The sequence below is a fragment of the Podarcis cretensis genome, assembly GCF_951804945.1.
Source record: "Podarcis cretensis genome assembly, chromosome: 3".
NCBI lineage: Eukaryota > Metazoa > Chordata > Lepidosauria > Squamata > Lacertidae > Podarcis > Podarcis cretensis.
Window position 1 is genome coordinate 113,001,670 of NC_137172.1, and position 15,437 is coordinate 113,017,106.

The 15,437-nt window shown below is 43.7% G+C and overlaps 1 protein-coding gene across 3 annotated transcripts in view; it reads right to left on the reverse strand.

Moving 5' to 3' along the window:
* Nucleotides 1-15,437, reverse strand: part of PLCB1 (phospholipase C beta 1) — a 472,399-nt gene that overhangs the window by 190,998 nt on the left and 265,964 nt on the right. For all 3 annotated transcript variants that reach the window (XM_079969662.1, XM_079969664.1, XM_079969663.1), the window contains one exon: nt 10,395-10,535. In XM_079969662.1, the coding sequence (XP_079825788.1) occupies nt 10,395-10,535 (141 nt within the window). The remainder of the gene's footprint in view (nt 1-10,394; nt 10,536-15,437) is intronic.

The window sequence follows — 15,437 nt, forward strand, 5'->3', positions numbered from 1 at the left end:
GCCCCAGGCCATCTTTAGGGACCCTGCCTGGTAACAGAGGGGTGGCTCAGCAGACCCCACTGCAACACGTGCTCTCCATGAAGGAGAACACGCTCTGCAGACATCTAGGACCCCTTTTTGCCTTATGTAGCAGGACAGAGTGATAAATGGTCAAGGAGGCCATTTCTACACATGCTGTAGAGCAGAACTTTCCACACTGTGTGTTGCGGCACATTAGTGTGTCGGCTGCAATGTGTAGGTATATTGTGCAAATCCAACCCATGCTCCTCCTGGGGCTGGAAAGGGATTATTTTAATCTCTGATTTGCTAGTGAAACTGAATTACTGTTTCGCAAAATGATGCATGTCTAAAAAGTGTGTCACCAACGTGAAAAGTTTGGAAAGCTCTGCTGTAGAGGGAAATGGAAGGTATCTGGGGCTCATCAATCTTGAAAGATAGACCGTCTAAGAGAAGGAAAACTCATTTGCTGCCTTGTGGGATATCTTCAGGAGAAGAAGGCTAAGGAGTAAACCCTACACAAATCTGGAGTGGGATCCCTAAAATGGTTGGATGGCGTCTTGTACACCTCCTTCCGTCAACTCCTGAGGCCAAGCTGGTGCCAAACATATTGTTCTGCTTTCCTTTGAATCACATCAGCAAGGCCAAGAGTGGGGTCTTGCCGTCTGGACAGTCCAGGACCTCCATACACACTGCCCAGCCTGACACACCAGGGAAGTCACTTTGGTACTGCTAATGCAGGGGTGGGACTTCACCCCCAAAGATACACTCCATTGTCTCTTGAGACAGATGGGTGCCAACAACAGTTTACCCCTCACAGAGCTACAATTCCCAGAAACCCTTAACATATAGTGCCTAGAGTTTATTAAAGGAAAGAATGTGCTCCCAATGTGCTTTAAAAGTATAGTGTGCATACATAGTAGTAGATAAAGGTAAAGGTAAAGGGGCCCCTGACCATTAGGTCCCGTCGTGGCCGACTCTGGGGTTGCGGCGCTGATCTCGCTTTATTGGCCGAGGGAGCCAGCGTACAGCTTCTGGGTCCTGTGGCCAGCATGACTAAGCCGCTTCTGGTGAACCAGAGCAGCGCACGGAAACACCGTTTACCTTCCCGCCGGAGTGGTACCTATTTATCTACTTGCACTTTGAAGTGCTTTCAAACTGCTAGGTTGGCAGGAGCAGGGACCGAGCAACGGGAGCTCACCCCGTAGCGGGGATTCGAACTGCCAGCCTTCTGATCGGCAAGCCCTAGGCTCTGTGGTTTAACCCACCGCACCACCTGCATCCCATCATAGTAGTAAATGAGTCCAATAGTACTAGATAGGAGTCATTAAAATATGGTTTAATGAGATGTGCAAGCCAGGCTGTTAAGGTATCTGTTCACAGAATTTTTTTCCAGTCTTCTTAGAAATGCTCATCTAGCTGCCCCTCTCTCACAGCCTTTAAGGTCCTTTCACCTCATGGATCGACTTTGCTTCCTGTTTTGATAGATGGCATTAGTTGAGCTGCTGATTTCTGGCTTTGTTCTAGTTTATTTGCTCATTTTATAAATTTTAACACAGTTGCTTTGGGCTTATATTTTACTCTAGTATGAATGTAGGCTTTAATGTTGTTAACCACCTTGACGGTTTAGTGCAGAAAAGCGGGACATACCTTTAAATATTATATAAATAAAACAGTTTAACTAAAATTAATTTGAAACCCCACATGACTGAGGCAGACCATGCCCTTTCCACTCCTCAGTAGTGAAGCAGCTATTACATGATTAATTTTTATTTCAGCAGCCATAGCAAAAGCAGTTCAGAAATGCCAAGTGGCTGAGAGATTAAATGTTAAAATAATTATAGTTAAATGCAGCCATTGAAGCCAGCAAATATGGTTTCTGTAGACACAGGTGTGCTGCTCAGACCAAGAGCTGGAAGAGCGTTGGCTGCCCAGCTCTTGAAAATAATAAAAAAAAGCACTCAGAGGGTTTATTATTTAAAACGGAGGGGAGCATTGATAAATTGAGATCCCAAGCAAAGTTTAATGACCAAAGATTTGGAGATAAACCAGAAAGAGAGAACAATAAGGAACAAGAGCAAGAAACAGAATTTTAGAGCTAAAAGACAAGTTGAGGTGCACATTCTCTCTGCATTAAACAATTCTTTTGAACTCGGAGGCAGGGGAGTGCATTTGAAAATGTGTCTATAGGAGATGAAGGGATACAAATGGAATATGGAAACATATTCATTCACATCTATTAAGAAAACCAATTAAAAGAGGAACAGAGAAATTCAGAAGTAAGATGATCATTGTTCATCCTTTACATGTTTAATAATTGTTAGATTCACTAAAAATATACCACTTAGTGTTAAAATGTTTAATTCTCCAAATAAAAGGAGGAAGTGGGGGTGGGGTCAGAAATCCACCTCCTGCAAGAATTATTAAGCAAGGAGATTAGAACTATTAAAGGTGTGTAAAATATGTGCATCATGTGAAAAGACCAAGAGGGGTGACAATCATACTGACAGTTTTCAAATACTGAGATTCTGAGCTGCAAAAAACAAAACAAAAAAACAAAAACAGTTTGGATATATTGTTGAAAGTACCAATTAAAAACAACAAGTATATTTTACTTGGCATTTATGTTCTGTTGGCAAAACAAGTTGTGTTTTTTTATTAAACACCCCCCACACACACACAAAAAACCCTTAATCTACTTAATGAGAACTTTTTATAGGAGATGATTTGCACTGTGCATTATCATCTGAAATGGCTAGATCTCAATCTGGAGCATCCCAAAGTATGCTTCCCAAAAGTTGTTTGGAACAGAATAATCTAATAGCTGGATGGAGATTTTACTATCCAGATAATAAAGATTGAGAACAAAGATTCTGCTTATGTTGGGGAAATACTGGGCACTGTGCTTGGCTGCAAACAACACTACTATTGCTGCTTATGCACTGATTCCCAGAAAGAAGAAAACAAGAATTTAACAATGAAAGCAGGAAAGTGTAGGATGGCTCAAAGAATTTCTACAAAGCAAAAGAAAGCTGAAGACAAATAATGCCCAGGACCGAATATTTTCTCCTCCTTAGTGTTTGAATCATTAGGACCAAAAGGTTCATCATTAGTTTGGCTTTAGCCAGGAAGTTCAAAGGCAGGCAACTTCTGCTGTTAGAACCATCAAATTAAAGGGCCATGAAAACAGCTACAAAAGAGAAAACAGCATTTTTTAAGGCAAAGCACAGATGATTTGCAAAACTGAATTGTTTGAAAACACCACAGTAGGAGATGATGAGAAGAGAAGAGAGGTTTCCACTAGACATGGAGAGATATGCACAAAATGAGCATAGAACAAGATCGGTGCTTTTGGTGAGGACGGGGACAAAATTTCTTGTCCAATGTAAACTTACGTTCTCCCAAGTTTGTAGTTTTATAACAGTCCCAATCACTATATCTAATGCCGTACTTGGGTGGTCAGTGCTGATCAGATTGGAGCCAAAACAAGACCACCCACAAGCAAATAAACAATTAAAAACAAAAACAAAACAGCAGCTAACACCCCCAAACAGGCAAAACCCTCTCAAAACAGGAAGGGAAAAGATTGTGAATTTGTGCTGTTCACATAATAGTTATGGAACACTGGCAACATGAGGGTTCAACACAGGCTCATTCTGCCCATTGTCCATGAAGCTGCCATTTATCATCACAGCCCTTCTATTCAGGATTGAAGGAAGCACAGAAAATTGTCTGTTGCTGATCTCCATCAAAGCAGGGGGAAGAAAGTCTTTGCGTCTTTCAAGCCTTGCATAGGTTGGGCAGAGTATCACAAAGTTTTATGTTGGGAGGTGACACCTGGCATACCCTCCAACGTTACTCGGGGGGGGGGGAGAGACATTTCTCACTTCCCTCCAGCTGACCCTCCTCAACCCCCCATTTTGTCCCCGCTCCCAACAAAGCAAATTCTATCAAAAGAAGGGCAAGTGTCAGCACCATTACACCAACAGGCCACAACACACACACGTTCCACCAGTTGCACTCTCCTAAATCCATCTCTTAAAAAGCAGCAACATCACCTTGCTGACAAAGGTCCGTATAGTTAAAGCTATGGTTTTCCCAGTAGTGATGTATGGAAGTGAGAGCTGGACCATAAAGAAGGCTGATCGCCAAAGAATTGATGCTTTTGAATTATGGTGCTGGAGGAGACTCTTGAGAGTCCCATGGACTACAAGAAGATCAAACCTATCTATTCTTAAGGAAATCAGCCCTGAGTGCTCACTAGAAGGACAGATCCTGAAGCTGAGGCTCCAATACTTTGGCCACCTCATGAGAAGAGAAGACTCCCTGGAAAAGACCCTGATGTTGGGAAAGAATGAGGGCACAAGGAGAAGGGGACGACAGAGGACGAGATGGCAGTGTTCTCGAAGCTACCAGCATGAGTTTGACCAAACTGCGGGAGGCAGTGGAAGACAGGAGTGTCTGGCGTGCTGTGGTCCATGGGGTCACGAAGAGTTGGACACGACTAAACGACTAAACAACAACAACAACAACAACAACAACAACAACAACAACAAATCCGTCTCTGTTCGAAGGCTGTGGTTCTCCCCACCCTGGAAAATCTGTTTATGGCTCAGAACAACAGTACTGAGGTGTGGTTTCTGTGGACCTCTTGTGGCTCGCCAAACCAATCCCTGCTAGTATTTGAGTTTCTTGTGAATTTAGTTGGTTTTGCTAATTTGGAGATTGGTGCACGGGGCAGTTTTTTGAGAGTACTGTTAGTAGTCCAGAACAGAAATTGCAATGTGTTTCTGTGGATGCTTTTTGCTTACTATTATCAATCCCATCTAGTCCAGTTTGACTTGTGAAATTGGTTGGTTTGACAAACTCAGAAATTGGTGTTTTGGACACTTTCCCTGTAATATTATTTATTAAAGACCTGATTTATCGTCCAACATAACTTGTGAATTTGGCTGTTTCAGTTAGTTCAGAAGTTGGTGTTTCAGGCCACTGAAATAGTTTCAGTTCCAAATTTTTATTCTTGAGTCAAACGTATCACACTGTTGGGCACATCTGTTATTTTTAAGGTCTGTTCAGTCCATCTCGGCCTTTGCACCAACTCAACCTCTTTATCCACTGGCTCAGATAATTAAACCACACTAGGGATACAAAGCGTGTTCTCCTTCATGGAGAGCACGTGTTGCGGTGGGGGCCGCCAGGACACTCCAAAGTTGGGGGCGGGCTAATTGTTCGTTGGCCACTGATGCGATTGGGGCTTCCTTTGTTGTTGGGTTGAAGTTAATGTTGCCATTTGTTGATTGACAGCCAGAAATGCTAAAACTCCTTGCACGAGGCTAGGGCTTCCTCTTTTCGACTGTGCATAGGATTGCCCATCCTCCCCCTCCCTAGAATTAGGGTTGTTCGCTTTGACCTTGCTATGCCTTTCATGGGGTTGTCTGCTCTTGGGGCAGGGGCCTGGTAGGAATTTTGTCCATCTGGCTGATTGGCTGGGGCCATTTGGTTTTTGCCTACTGCGTTGCAAATTATCACAACTTGTAAGGTTGCGGTTAGGCATTGGTTTATGGTTTGGTTGTTTGAGGGGAAGTGGTTGAGTGCCTGCCCTTGGTAGGTTGAGTGCCTGCCCCTCTAATGCTGCTGCTGCAAGGGATTCCATTAAAGGAATTGGGGGCTAACTATTGCTTGTACACTCTGTCAAGGGGGCTCGGGCCATAGCAATGAGCTCCTGGTTGCATTTGGGGTGAGGGCAGGTTCCCTGCTCCGCGTAACCACCAAGTGTATTCCCCTATTCTGACTTTCGCATCGTGCGGAATGTTAGTCTGTCCCCCATGGTGGGGGCAGATAGTCGCAACCAATGCCTACGCAACCACTCACAAATTTGTATTTCAATAAAGTTGTTTGGCCAAAATTATGCCAAAAATCTTAAACAAAAATTCTGTGTGATGTGTGAGTTATTGGGGTGGCCCTGGGGACCTCGACACGCAACAGCAATATTTTGTTGCAGCAAGTCCTACCTGTTATTTTCTAATTACCAAGTTAGGATAATGCAATCCTAGGCCAATCTTGAAACGGCAGATAGGCGACTTTTACAAATGACAAAACCCTCCATCCGCCTAAACGTTCTGTTAAAATTCCTTTCTAAGAAGCAAAAGTGCATTATCTTAATTCTCTAACTTTTTGTGCTGTGCAATAAAAGGCCATAGCTTCAAGGCTCACCAACTCATTAATTTTAACTTAAGCCTAGAAAGTGAGCAGAGAACTCTCAATAAAATGACCAGTGAAAGGCTCGGGAATGGATTGTGCTCTGAAGTAAATTATTAACAGCCTGAACTCCAGAAGCAAACCGCAAGGAAATAATGGTTTGAAGTTTTTCCTCAAAGTGCTTTTCAAACAGTTCTGTCTGTGAAAACCTCATTATTTGCCATGCTGCAAATAACCTGTAGTTGCTCACTACAAACAGCTTAAAATCAACAAGAGCCTGCAATAAACAATTACCATCAGGGTTATCATCGCTTTACAAAAATGCCTGATTTATGAGTAGAAGCTTTTAGCAAAGTGAATGGGCCAATTGCAGGGCACCTAGCTAACAGCAAAGAAACAAAATTCACTTCTGAATCCTCAGGCATATAAGTTTCCAAGGGGAAGGCTGGGAGGAGGAGATAACCACCACTGTTAAACATGCACAGAGGGCAAGCTTCTTGCTCACCGTGGGAGAGAAATACCTCAATTTGTTTCACAGCTGATTTTACATCTGTTTCTTTATCTACAGCTAGAAATCATTCAGAAAGTGCAGCAACAGCTAAGCAGGCAAAATCCTTCCATATTTACCTCCTCCTCCCACACTGCGTCAGAGAACAGTCTCGCGGTGGCAGATTTATGTCCCTGCAGCCCTGTACACAACCGCTTTGGGGGGGCCCTATTTATTCACCTAAATTCATGTGACTATGCCTGAAAATATGATGGAGCTGAATGCATAAGAATGAATTAGTCAATAGCAAGGGTTGTCCTTTTTTACTATTATACAGTATTATTAAACAGTGCTTCCCCCCTCCCAATTAATTAGATGAGGCTGCTAAAGCAAAGGAAGTGTTGAGGGAAACTAAGAGTGGCCTAATGTCTTGGGTGAAGCATGTGAATATATATACATTTAATTATACAAGGCCAAAAGCCAAAGTAAAGGCTATCAATAAAGTCACAATAACAGCAAACAATAAATAACTGAGCAGTTTAAGCAGTCATTTACTGAACACGTAAAAACTGAGATGAGCCAATTAAAACAATTATGTATTTTGTGTTTCTGTATTTTTATGCTGTGAACCATATTGAGATCTAGAAGGGACGCGGGTGGCGCTGTGGGTTAAACCACAGAGACTAGGACTTGCTGATCAGAAGGACGGCGGTTCAAATCCCCACGATGGGGTGAGCTTCAATTGCTCGGTCCCTGCTCCTGCCAACCTAGCAGTTTGAAAGCACATCAAAGTACAAGTAGATAAATAGGTACCGCTCTGGCGGGAAGGTAAGCGGCGTTTCCGTGTGCTGCTCTGGTTCGCCAGAAGCGGCTTAGTCATGCTGGCCACATGACCCGGAAGCTGTACGCCAGCTCCCTCGGCCAATAACGTGAGATGATTGCAGCAACCCCAGAGTCAGCCATGACTGGACCTAATGGTCAGGGGTCCCTTTACCTTTACCTATATTGAGATCTATGGATGAAGGGCAGCATACAAATTTAATAAATAAACAATAACAACCATAATAAAACAGAGAGAAGAAAAAGAAATAGAAATGAAAGCTTATACAGTGGTACCTTGGTTGTCAAACATAATCCATTCTGGAAGATCATTTGACTTCTGAAACATTCGACAACCGAGGCGAAAGGATGGTTGGCAAAGTAAATGGAGAAAAAACCGCAGCGGAAGCTGTTCGACGTCCAAGGCACGTTCGAAAACAGAAGCAATTACTTCTGGGTTTTTGGTGTTTGGTTTCTGAAACATTCGGCTTCCAAGACACTCGAAAACCAGGTAAAGGTAAAGGGACCCCTGACCATTAGGTCTACTTGTGGCCAACTCTGGGGTTGTGGCGCTCATCTCACTTTATTGGCCGAGGGAGCCAGCGTACAGCTTCCAGGTCATGTGGCCAGCATGACTAAGCCGCTTCTGGCGAGCCAGAGCAGCACACGGAAACGCCGTTTACCTTCCTGCCGGAGTGGTACCTATTTATCTACTTGCACTTTGACGTGCTTTCGAACTGCTAGGTTGGCAGGAGCAGGGACCGAGAAACGGGAGCTCACCCTGTCATGGGGATTTGATCCGCCGACCTTCTGATCGGCAAGTCCTAGGCTTTGTGGTTTAACCCACAGCGCCACCCGCGTCTCTGAAAATCAAGGTACCACTGTATAAATATACTGTTTTAATTCCACTTATCATTAGAATTAGTATGGGGAAAGGTTTGAATTATATTCACAATTATTTTATTTTATTTTTTTAAAAGTTTAGTTTATACTTTGCTTTGTTATTTTGCATATAATCTTATTGCTGCTAGAATCATATTATATAACAGTTTCTCCCTGCCTTTCAGATATGTTAAGAGAAATATTTTTGGGTCTAGCTGAACAAGGTATTTCAAAAAGTTTCTTATGATAAGATATGATTTCTTGCCGATAGATGGATAGATATACCGCTGCTGCTTCAGGGCAATTCCACCCACAGTGATTGAAATCCACTCTAACATCGCCACATTTCTGACAGTTATATTTGTTGGTATTATAAATTTTAGCCATTCTAAGGGGGTTAACCTCCACATTGTCCACAGTTTCACAGAATTATCTGTCAGAATTCAAGGTGCCTTAGATTTCTCAATATCAGGCAGTGCTTGGAATAAAGCTCACTGAACTAGTTCCAAAATCTCTGAACTACAGTTGAAAGTGGTTCCCATAACTACTAGGTGAACTAAGTATGAATTAAGTTTGTTTGGTGGTAGAACCACACCACAACTCCTGAACTAATCTATTTGTTCATCATTTTGCATGTATTAAATACAATTTATTTCTACAAAAATGTGCTGTGTGTGGAAATGTGCTTCCTAGTCCTACCCACCATGCAGCTTCAATGGCTGAGCCCAGGTTTTAGTGCTAAGAGAGTGGCAGGTAAACCTCTTCCTTGTCACACCGTGCATTATTTTATCCATCTCTACCATGCCCCCCCCAACTCACCTTTGTCCCCTAACCTAAAAAGCCCCCAAGTCCTATTAACATCTGTGAGACCAGATAGTCCACCTTCAGTTAAAGGTTTCAACACAAGTTAAATACAACTACAGTGGTGCCTCGCAAGACGAAAAGAATCCGTTCCGCGAGTCTCTTCGTCTAGCGGTTTTTTCGTCTTGCGAAGCAAGCCCATTGACGGCTTAGCGGATTAGCGCTATTAGCGGCTTTTAGCGGCTTATCGGCTTATCGGATAAGTGGCTTAGCGGCTTAGAAAAAGGGGGGGGGAGGGAAAAAAACCCGCAGGAACTCGCAAGACATTTTCACCTTGTGAAGCAAGCCCATAGGAAATTCGTTTTGCGAAGCACCTCCAAAACGGAAAACTCTTTCGTCTAGTGAGTTTTCCGTCTTGCGAGGCATTCGTCTTGCGGGGCACCACTGTAACTTTCTTTGAATACAGTGCATGTAGTGGCAGGTTTCAGGAAACAGGTGGGGCATTCTGATCCATTTCTTTTAAGGTCGTACCAATACCCCTGGGCACAAGATCCATCCTAATGCCTTTGTTTGTAGTTCTAGATCAAGACCAAATGTTCAAGTTGTCCTATACAGGTTTAAAACAGCATGGCCATTTCTTATTTCCAAAACATACTTGACAGCTTGCCTTAAGACACTTCCTCAGAATTGCAACTTGCCCATAATAAAATGGATGGCGAACTAAGATTTACAGTGGTACCTCAGTTTTCGAGCGTCTTGGAAGCCAAACATTTCAGTTTCCTAACGCCAAAAACCCGGAAGTAAATGCTTCCGTTTTCGAATGCGCCTCAGAAGTTGAACGGCTTCCACTGCGTGTTCCCCCCCCCCATTTTCTCAATTGAACTTGCAGCCAGCCCTTTGCGCCTCGGTTTTCTAACGTTTCGGAAGTCAAACGGTTGTCCGGAATGAATTACGTTCAAAAACCAAGATACCACTGTATTAGATGCTTTATGAATCGTTTAAAAATGTTTGGAGGACAAGAAAATGCTTGAAAATGCTTTATACAACATGTTCAGAAAGGGAACTGCCAAAGTCATCAGGAAGAGTATTGTACATGACACTGTTTCTTTGAAATAATACTGATTCATCTTATACATGTACCTAAAGTTTCCTACTAGTAGCCCCATTTCCTTTTCCCAGTTATGGCATTGAATCATTTGCATGGTCATACCTTTGCAATGTCATCCTGAGCTGCTACTAAGTTCAAGTATGAAATATTGACCAGGTCAGGGCCATACACGATTGTGAGCATTCGGCCTTCCAGTCGTCCTCCTATGTTTCCTGCATCCAGATGTTCACGTAGTTTGGGATCCTGTAAGTAAGTGCATTGAAAGTCATTAAAGTGTCTGCCTGTACTTTGATAATGACAAAAAAGAAAGAATAGCTCAATACTCCAAGTTTGCTGCTAAGGATAGGAGTTTTAAACTCTGTTCAACCCACACACGTGGGCACCTATAGGGATAAAATAGAATTAATATATCCTCTCTTATCTATTTAAACCCATCCCACGAGCTGGATAATGATGGGAAACTGTTTCCACTACCATGTTCTAAATAACCTGCATGGTTTGCAGCATTTATGATTACACTGATTATAAAGAGGCCAAGAATGAGTATCATGTAAAAAAAGAAGCCAGTAATGGTTACTTTAATGGTGAAATGGTTTACGTGCAACATTTCAATCATTTTTTTCTACACATTCAACACCCTGGGACAACCATTACTTAAAGAAGATCCTCACGGGGGGGGGGGGGGGGAGATTGCCAACAGAGAATGGTGTGCTCTGGGTGGGCATTCTTGGCTAACTTTCAACAACCACTTAATTCTTATATCCTTTCACATGTAACTCAATCACCAATGAATTGTTCTTCGGAGTTGTTGTTTTTAAAAAATAAAATAGTGATCACAGCATAAGCAGACTACATAAAAATAAACGTAGCATTGCTGTTTGAAATGTGCTAAGAATCAATGTGTGTGGGAAGAGTCAAAGCAGCATTGAATTCTACAAGGCCTCTCCTCTTAACAGAGGGGAGGTGTTGTGAGTGAGAACAGCTTCCTGCGCTCGCGGGGGGGGGGGCATAACCAAGACCCCTGAGCCATTGAGCCTGTGCCCACGTCACGCCCCCCCCAGGCAGCCAATCCGGCTGAGGGAGGCGTGGTTTTGCAATTTAAAATGGCCACGGGCTCACCAGCTCCTCCTTCTTGTTCCTCAGATCACCCTCCCTCCCTCTAAGTTTTGCTCCTGACCTTGCTATGGACTTTGATTGGTCGCCTTGGTTGTTCAAGGGGCCTGGTGGGAATGTTTTCCACTTGGCAGATTGGCACCAGCCACTTGGTTTTTTTGCCTAGGTAAAGGGACCCCTGACCATTAGGTCCAGTCGTGGCCGACTCTGGGGTTGTGGCGCTCATCTCACTTTATTGGCCAAGGGAGCCGGCGTACAGCTTCCAGCTCATGTGGCCAGCATGACTAAGCCGCTTCTGGCGAATAAGAGCAGCACACAGAAACGCCGTTTACCTTCCCGTCAGAGTGGTACCTATTTATCTACTTGCACTTTGATGTGCTTTCGAACTGCTAGGTTGGCAGGAGCAGGGACTGAGCAATGGGAGCTCACCCCTACCTCATAGCAAATCATCACAACTTTGTAAGGTTTGGCAGTTAGGCATTGGAAAATGTGTTGTGTGTTGGAGGGGAGATTGTGGCTATCACCTACCCCTCCCCTTGAAGGGTATTCCGTTAAAGGAATCCAGCGGTCGTGGTTCCTGTCCGATGCCCAGGTGGTGGCTAGGGCCATGGCACGACCCCAGTGACTCTAGGGGAAAGCTCCCAGTTGATTTGCATCAACAAGCTCCCCCTACAGGTTGTTAACCCTTGCGTGACTCCTGGAAGAGAGGGCAGGAGTCATGTATACTCTGTTCGATCCAATGCCTCAGCCAATACCACTCACAATCTGTAACCAATAAATTTGTGGCCTTTTTTAGCCCATTAACCTAAATACTTGTGTCCATGTGCCTTATTTTATCTCTAAGTAGGGGTGGGACCTCAACTCGCAAATGTAGCTATAGTAGTACGGAATCCTAACTTTCCCCCCTTACGTAGATCTTCGGTCCACCTGGTTCGTAAGTTCATATTAAGCAACCTGTATCCCGCAATGGAAGGAGAATACTGTTCCTTCACTGACTCTTTCACTGACTGGCCTTTGGTTTGGACTCAGTCTGACCCTTATGTTTCCCTCCCCTTATGGTTTTGATCTATGGGCTACTTTTAAAATGAGGCTGCATTTCAAATTGAATTTTAACCTGTATTTTAAATTGTTTTTTTTCCCCTATTATGTTTTTACTGTAATTTTACTTGTGTTAGCCGCCCTGAGCCCGGCTCTAGCCAGGGAGGGCGGGGTATAAATAATTTATTATTATTATTATTATTATTATTATTATTATTATTGAGAGCCACAATTCTCAGGGGACCCCAAGAGCCTAATCATGGTTTACAAATCTGGTTTCATAGCGACACTGAACTTCTCTTACACATCCCACATGACTTTCTGAAGCCCTGTAATGTCTTGACTGGTGGCCAAGTCAGTCTTGTTCTAACTAAATTGCCTTGTTTCTACAGAAGAGAAAACAAAACAAATAGTATAGTTTATTAAAAGCTCAAGCAATGATTTATTTTTACATGCATTTGTTGTCAGCGGGCCAGGCGAAGAGTTCTCTCAAATGCAGTGCGCTACCCTTTTCTATTAACCTGCTATTAACCCTCAGAACTGGCTTCACAAAAAGAGGGTGAGAAGAGAAGAATAAGCACATACTTCTGAAAACTGCAACTTCCTTTATTTTCCTCTCCATTGCTTTAGGTTTTTGTTTGTTTGTTTGTTTGCATCTTACGATCCAAGACTCACTTGGCCACTGCTTGTTTTAATGCCTTCCAAATCAGAAATCACGAACAAATCCCAGAGAAAATAATGGGATGAATTCAATATCGCACTCTTCTGATCATTCCATCAGTGCAAGCATTTTGGTTTGCTGAATGAGATGATCCCCCGCCTTTAAACACCCCCCATTGTTCCAGGGGTTCTCCTGACACCCCACCCTACTCTGAGCCAATTGTGAGGGTGGGAAGGAGAGAAAGCCCCATTGTGCATGTGGAAGTCCTCCCACAGGATGGGGGGGCACTGTTGTCTAAACCACTGAGCCTCTTGAGCATGCTGATCAGGTCGGCAGCTTGAATCCCTGTGATGGCGTGAGCTCCCATTGCTCTGTCCCAGCTCCTGCCAACCTAGCAGTTTAAAAGCACACCAGTGCAAGTAGATAAATAGGTACTGCTGAAGCGGGAAGGTAAATAGCATTTCTGTGCTCTCTCCTTTCCGTCACAGGGTTCCATTGTGCCAGAGGCAGATTAATCATGCTGGCCACATAACTGTCTGTGGACAAACACCGGCTCCCTTGGCCTGAAAGCGAGATGAGCGCCACAACCCCATAGTTGCCTTTGACTGGACTTAACCATCCGGGGGTCCTTTACCTTTACCTCCCACAGAGCACAGAGTTATGGAGCTGAAAGGGACCACAAGGGTAATCTCATTCAACCACCTGAAATACAGGAATCTTTTGCCCAACTTGGGATGCGAACCTACAACCCTGAGATTAAGAGCCTTGTGCTCTACCAACTGAGCTACAGGCCAGGTCTCTACTGACAAGACACATTATTTGAATCCCACCCAAGTCCAGGTCCACTCAGCAGAATGAGCAGGAGGAACTCCAAATGTATCAGGGATGGCTCATCATTTTCCGAAACACATTAGTATCTAAACAACCCCTCACTGTTCCCCATTAAGTCCAGAGTCAACATGTACCAAAATGCACCACTGCCCACACTAGGAAATTGTATATCTTAAAAAGTACATGCATTGTTGTGAACATATCTGCATTTGCTTCTGGGGGGATGCCTCTCCCTGAGCGATGCAGACAACTGAAATGCAATGAACAGCTGCACAAAGGTTTCAAAACTCATAACACTATCTGCAACGGGAAGAAGTAGCAAACGAAACTGACTTGAGACTAAAGTCAAGTTGTTATTGGCGTGGTAAGCCTGTATCTCAGACTGCATCATGCTGGAATGCAGGTGGGACCTCAAAAGGCTTATTGCTCCAGGACCTGGAAAAACGACTGGGTATGCCTCACCTAAACCACAGAGCCTAGGACTTGCCAATCAGAAGGTCGGCGGTTCAAATCCCCGCAACGGGGTGAGCTCCCGTTGCTCGGTCCCTGCTCCTGCCAACCTAGCAGTTCGAAAGCACGTCAAAGTGCAAGTAGATAAATAGGTACTGCTCTGGTGGGAATGTAAACGGTATTTCCATGCACTGCTCTGGTTCGCCAGAAGCAGCTTAGTCATGCTGGCCGCATGACCTGGAAGCTGTACGCCGGCTCCCTCGGCCAATAAAGCGAGATGAGCGCCGCAACCCCAGAGTCGGCCACGACTGGACTATGCCTCATCTATGTACATCTACTGTACATATTACATTTCCACATTGAAAAATTAGCATAAAATAACTGAGGATAGATGTTGAACCTTGAGCACCAGTAAACATGCTCTTAGTAGCTGTACTAGGCAATCCAAAGGCACATGGCAACTGCTAACAGTTTTGCGCTAATTGAGGAAGAGACTTCTCTGCTCTGTTCAGAATAGCATGGGAGACTTTGTTACTGCTGCCCCTTTATTCTGAGAGCACGGCTAAAACTCCTTGGGAGTCACAGTCATATTGGAACATTATAGCGAGGGTTGAAACAAACAAACAAATTGTACATGGTGGATCATTTTGTTCAAATTTATCCTCTTTACCCAGTAGGATAATAATTCTTGTGCACTTCTCAAGATAGGGCAATTAGTATAATTTACCCATTAAAAGAAAACCCTAGGAGTCTCTGCAAACGTTTTTTTTTTTTGTTGTTGTTTTTTTTGAGGTGGAAAGTAAAAAACACAATTCCTTTAGTAGAATTTGGCTGGCAATGCAAATCATGAAAGAAAAGGCAACACACACAAAACTGACAGTGTACCCTTAGTATACTGAACCACTTGGTTGTCTCACAGTAGGTTTCAAGAAGTCATGCTAGTTCATGCCCCCCAGTGATTATTCAGACTATTTTGCAGTGCTGCTGAACTATCTCCTCAAACTTTACCACAAAGACCACATGGGGCTGGCACCATGCGGTGCTGGAAGACT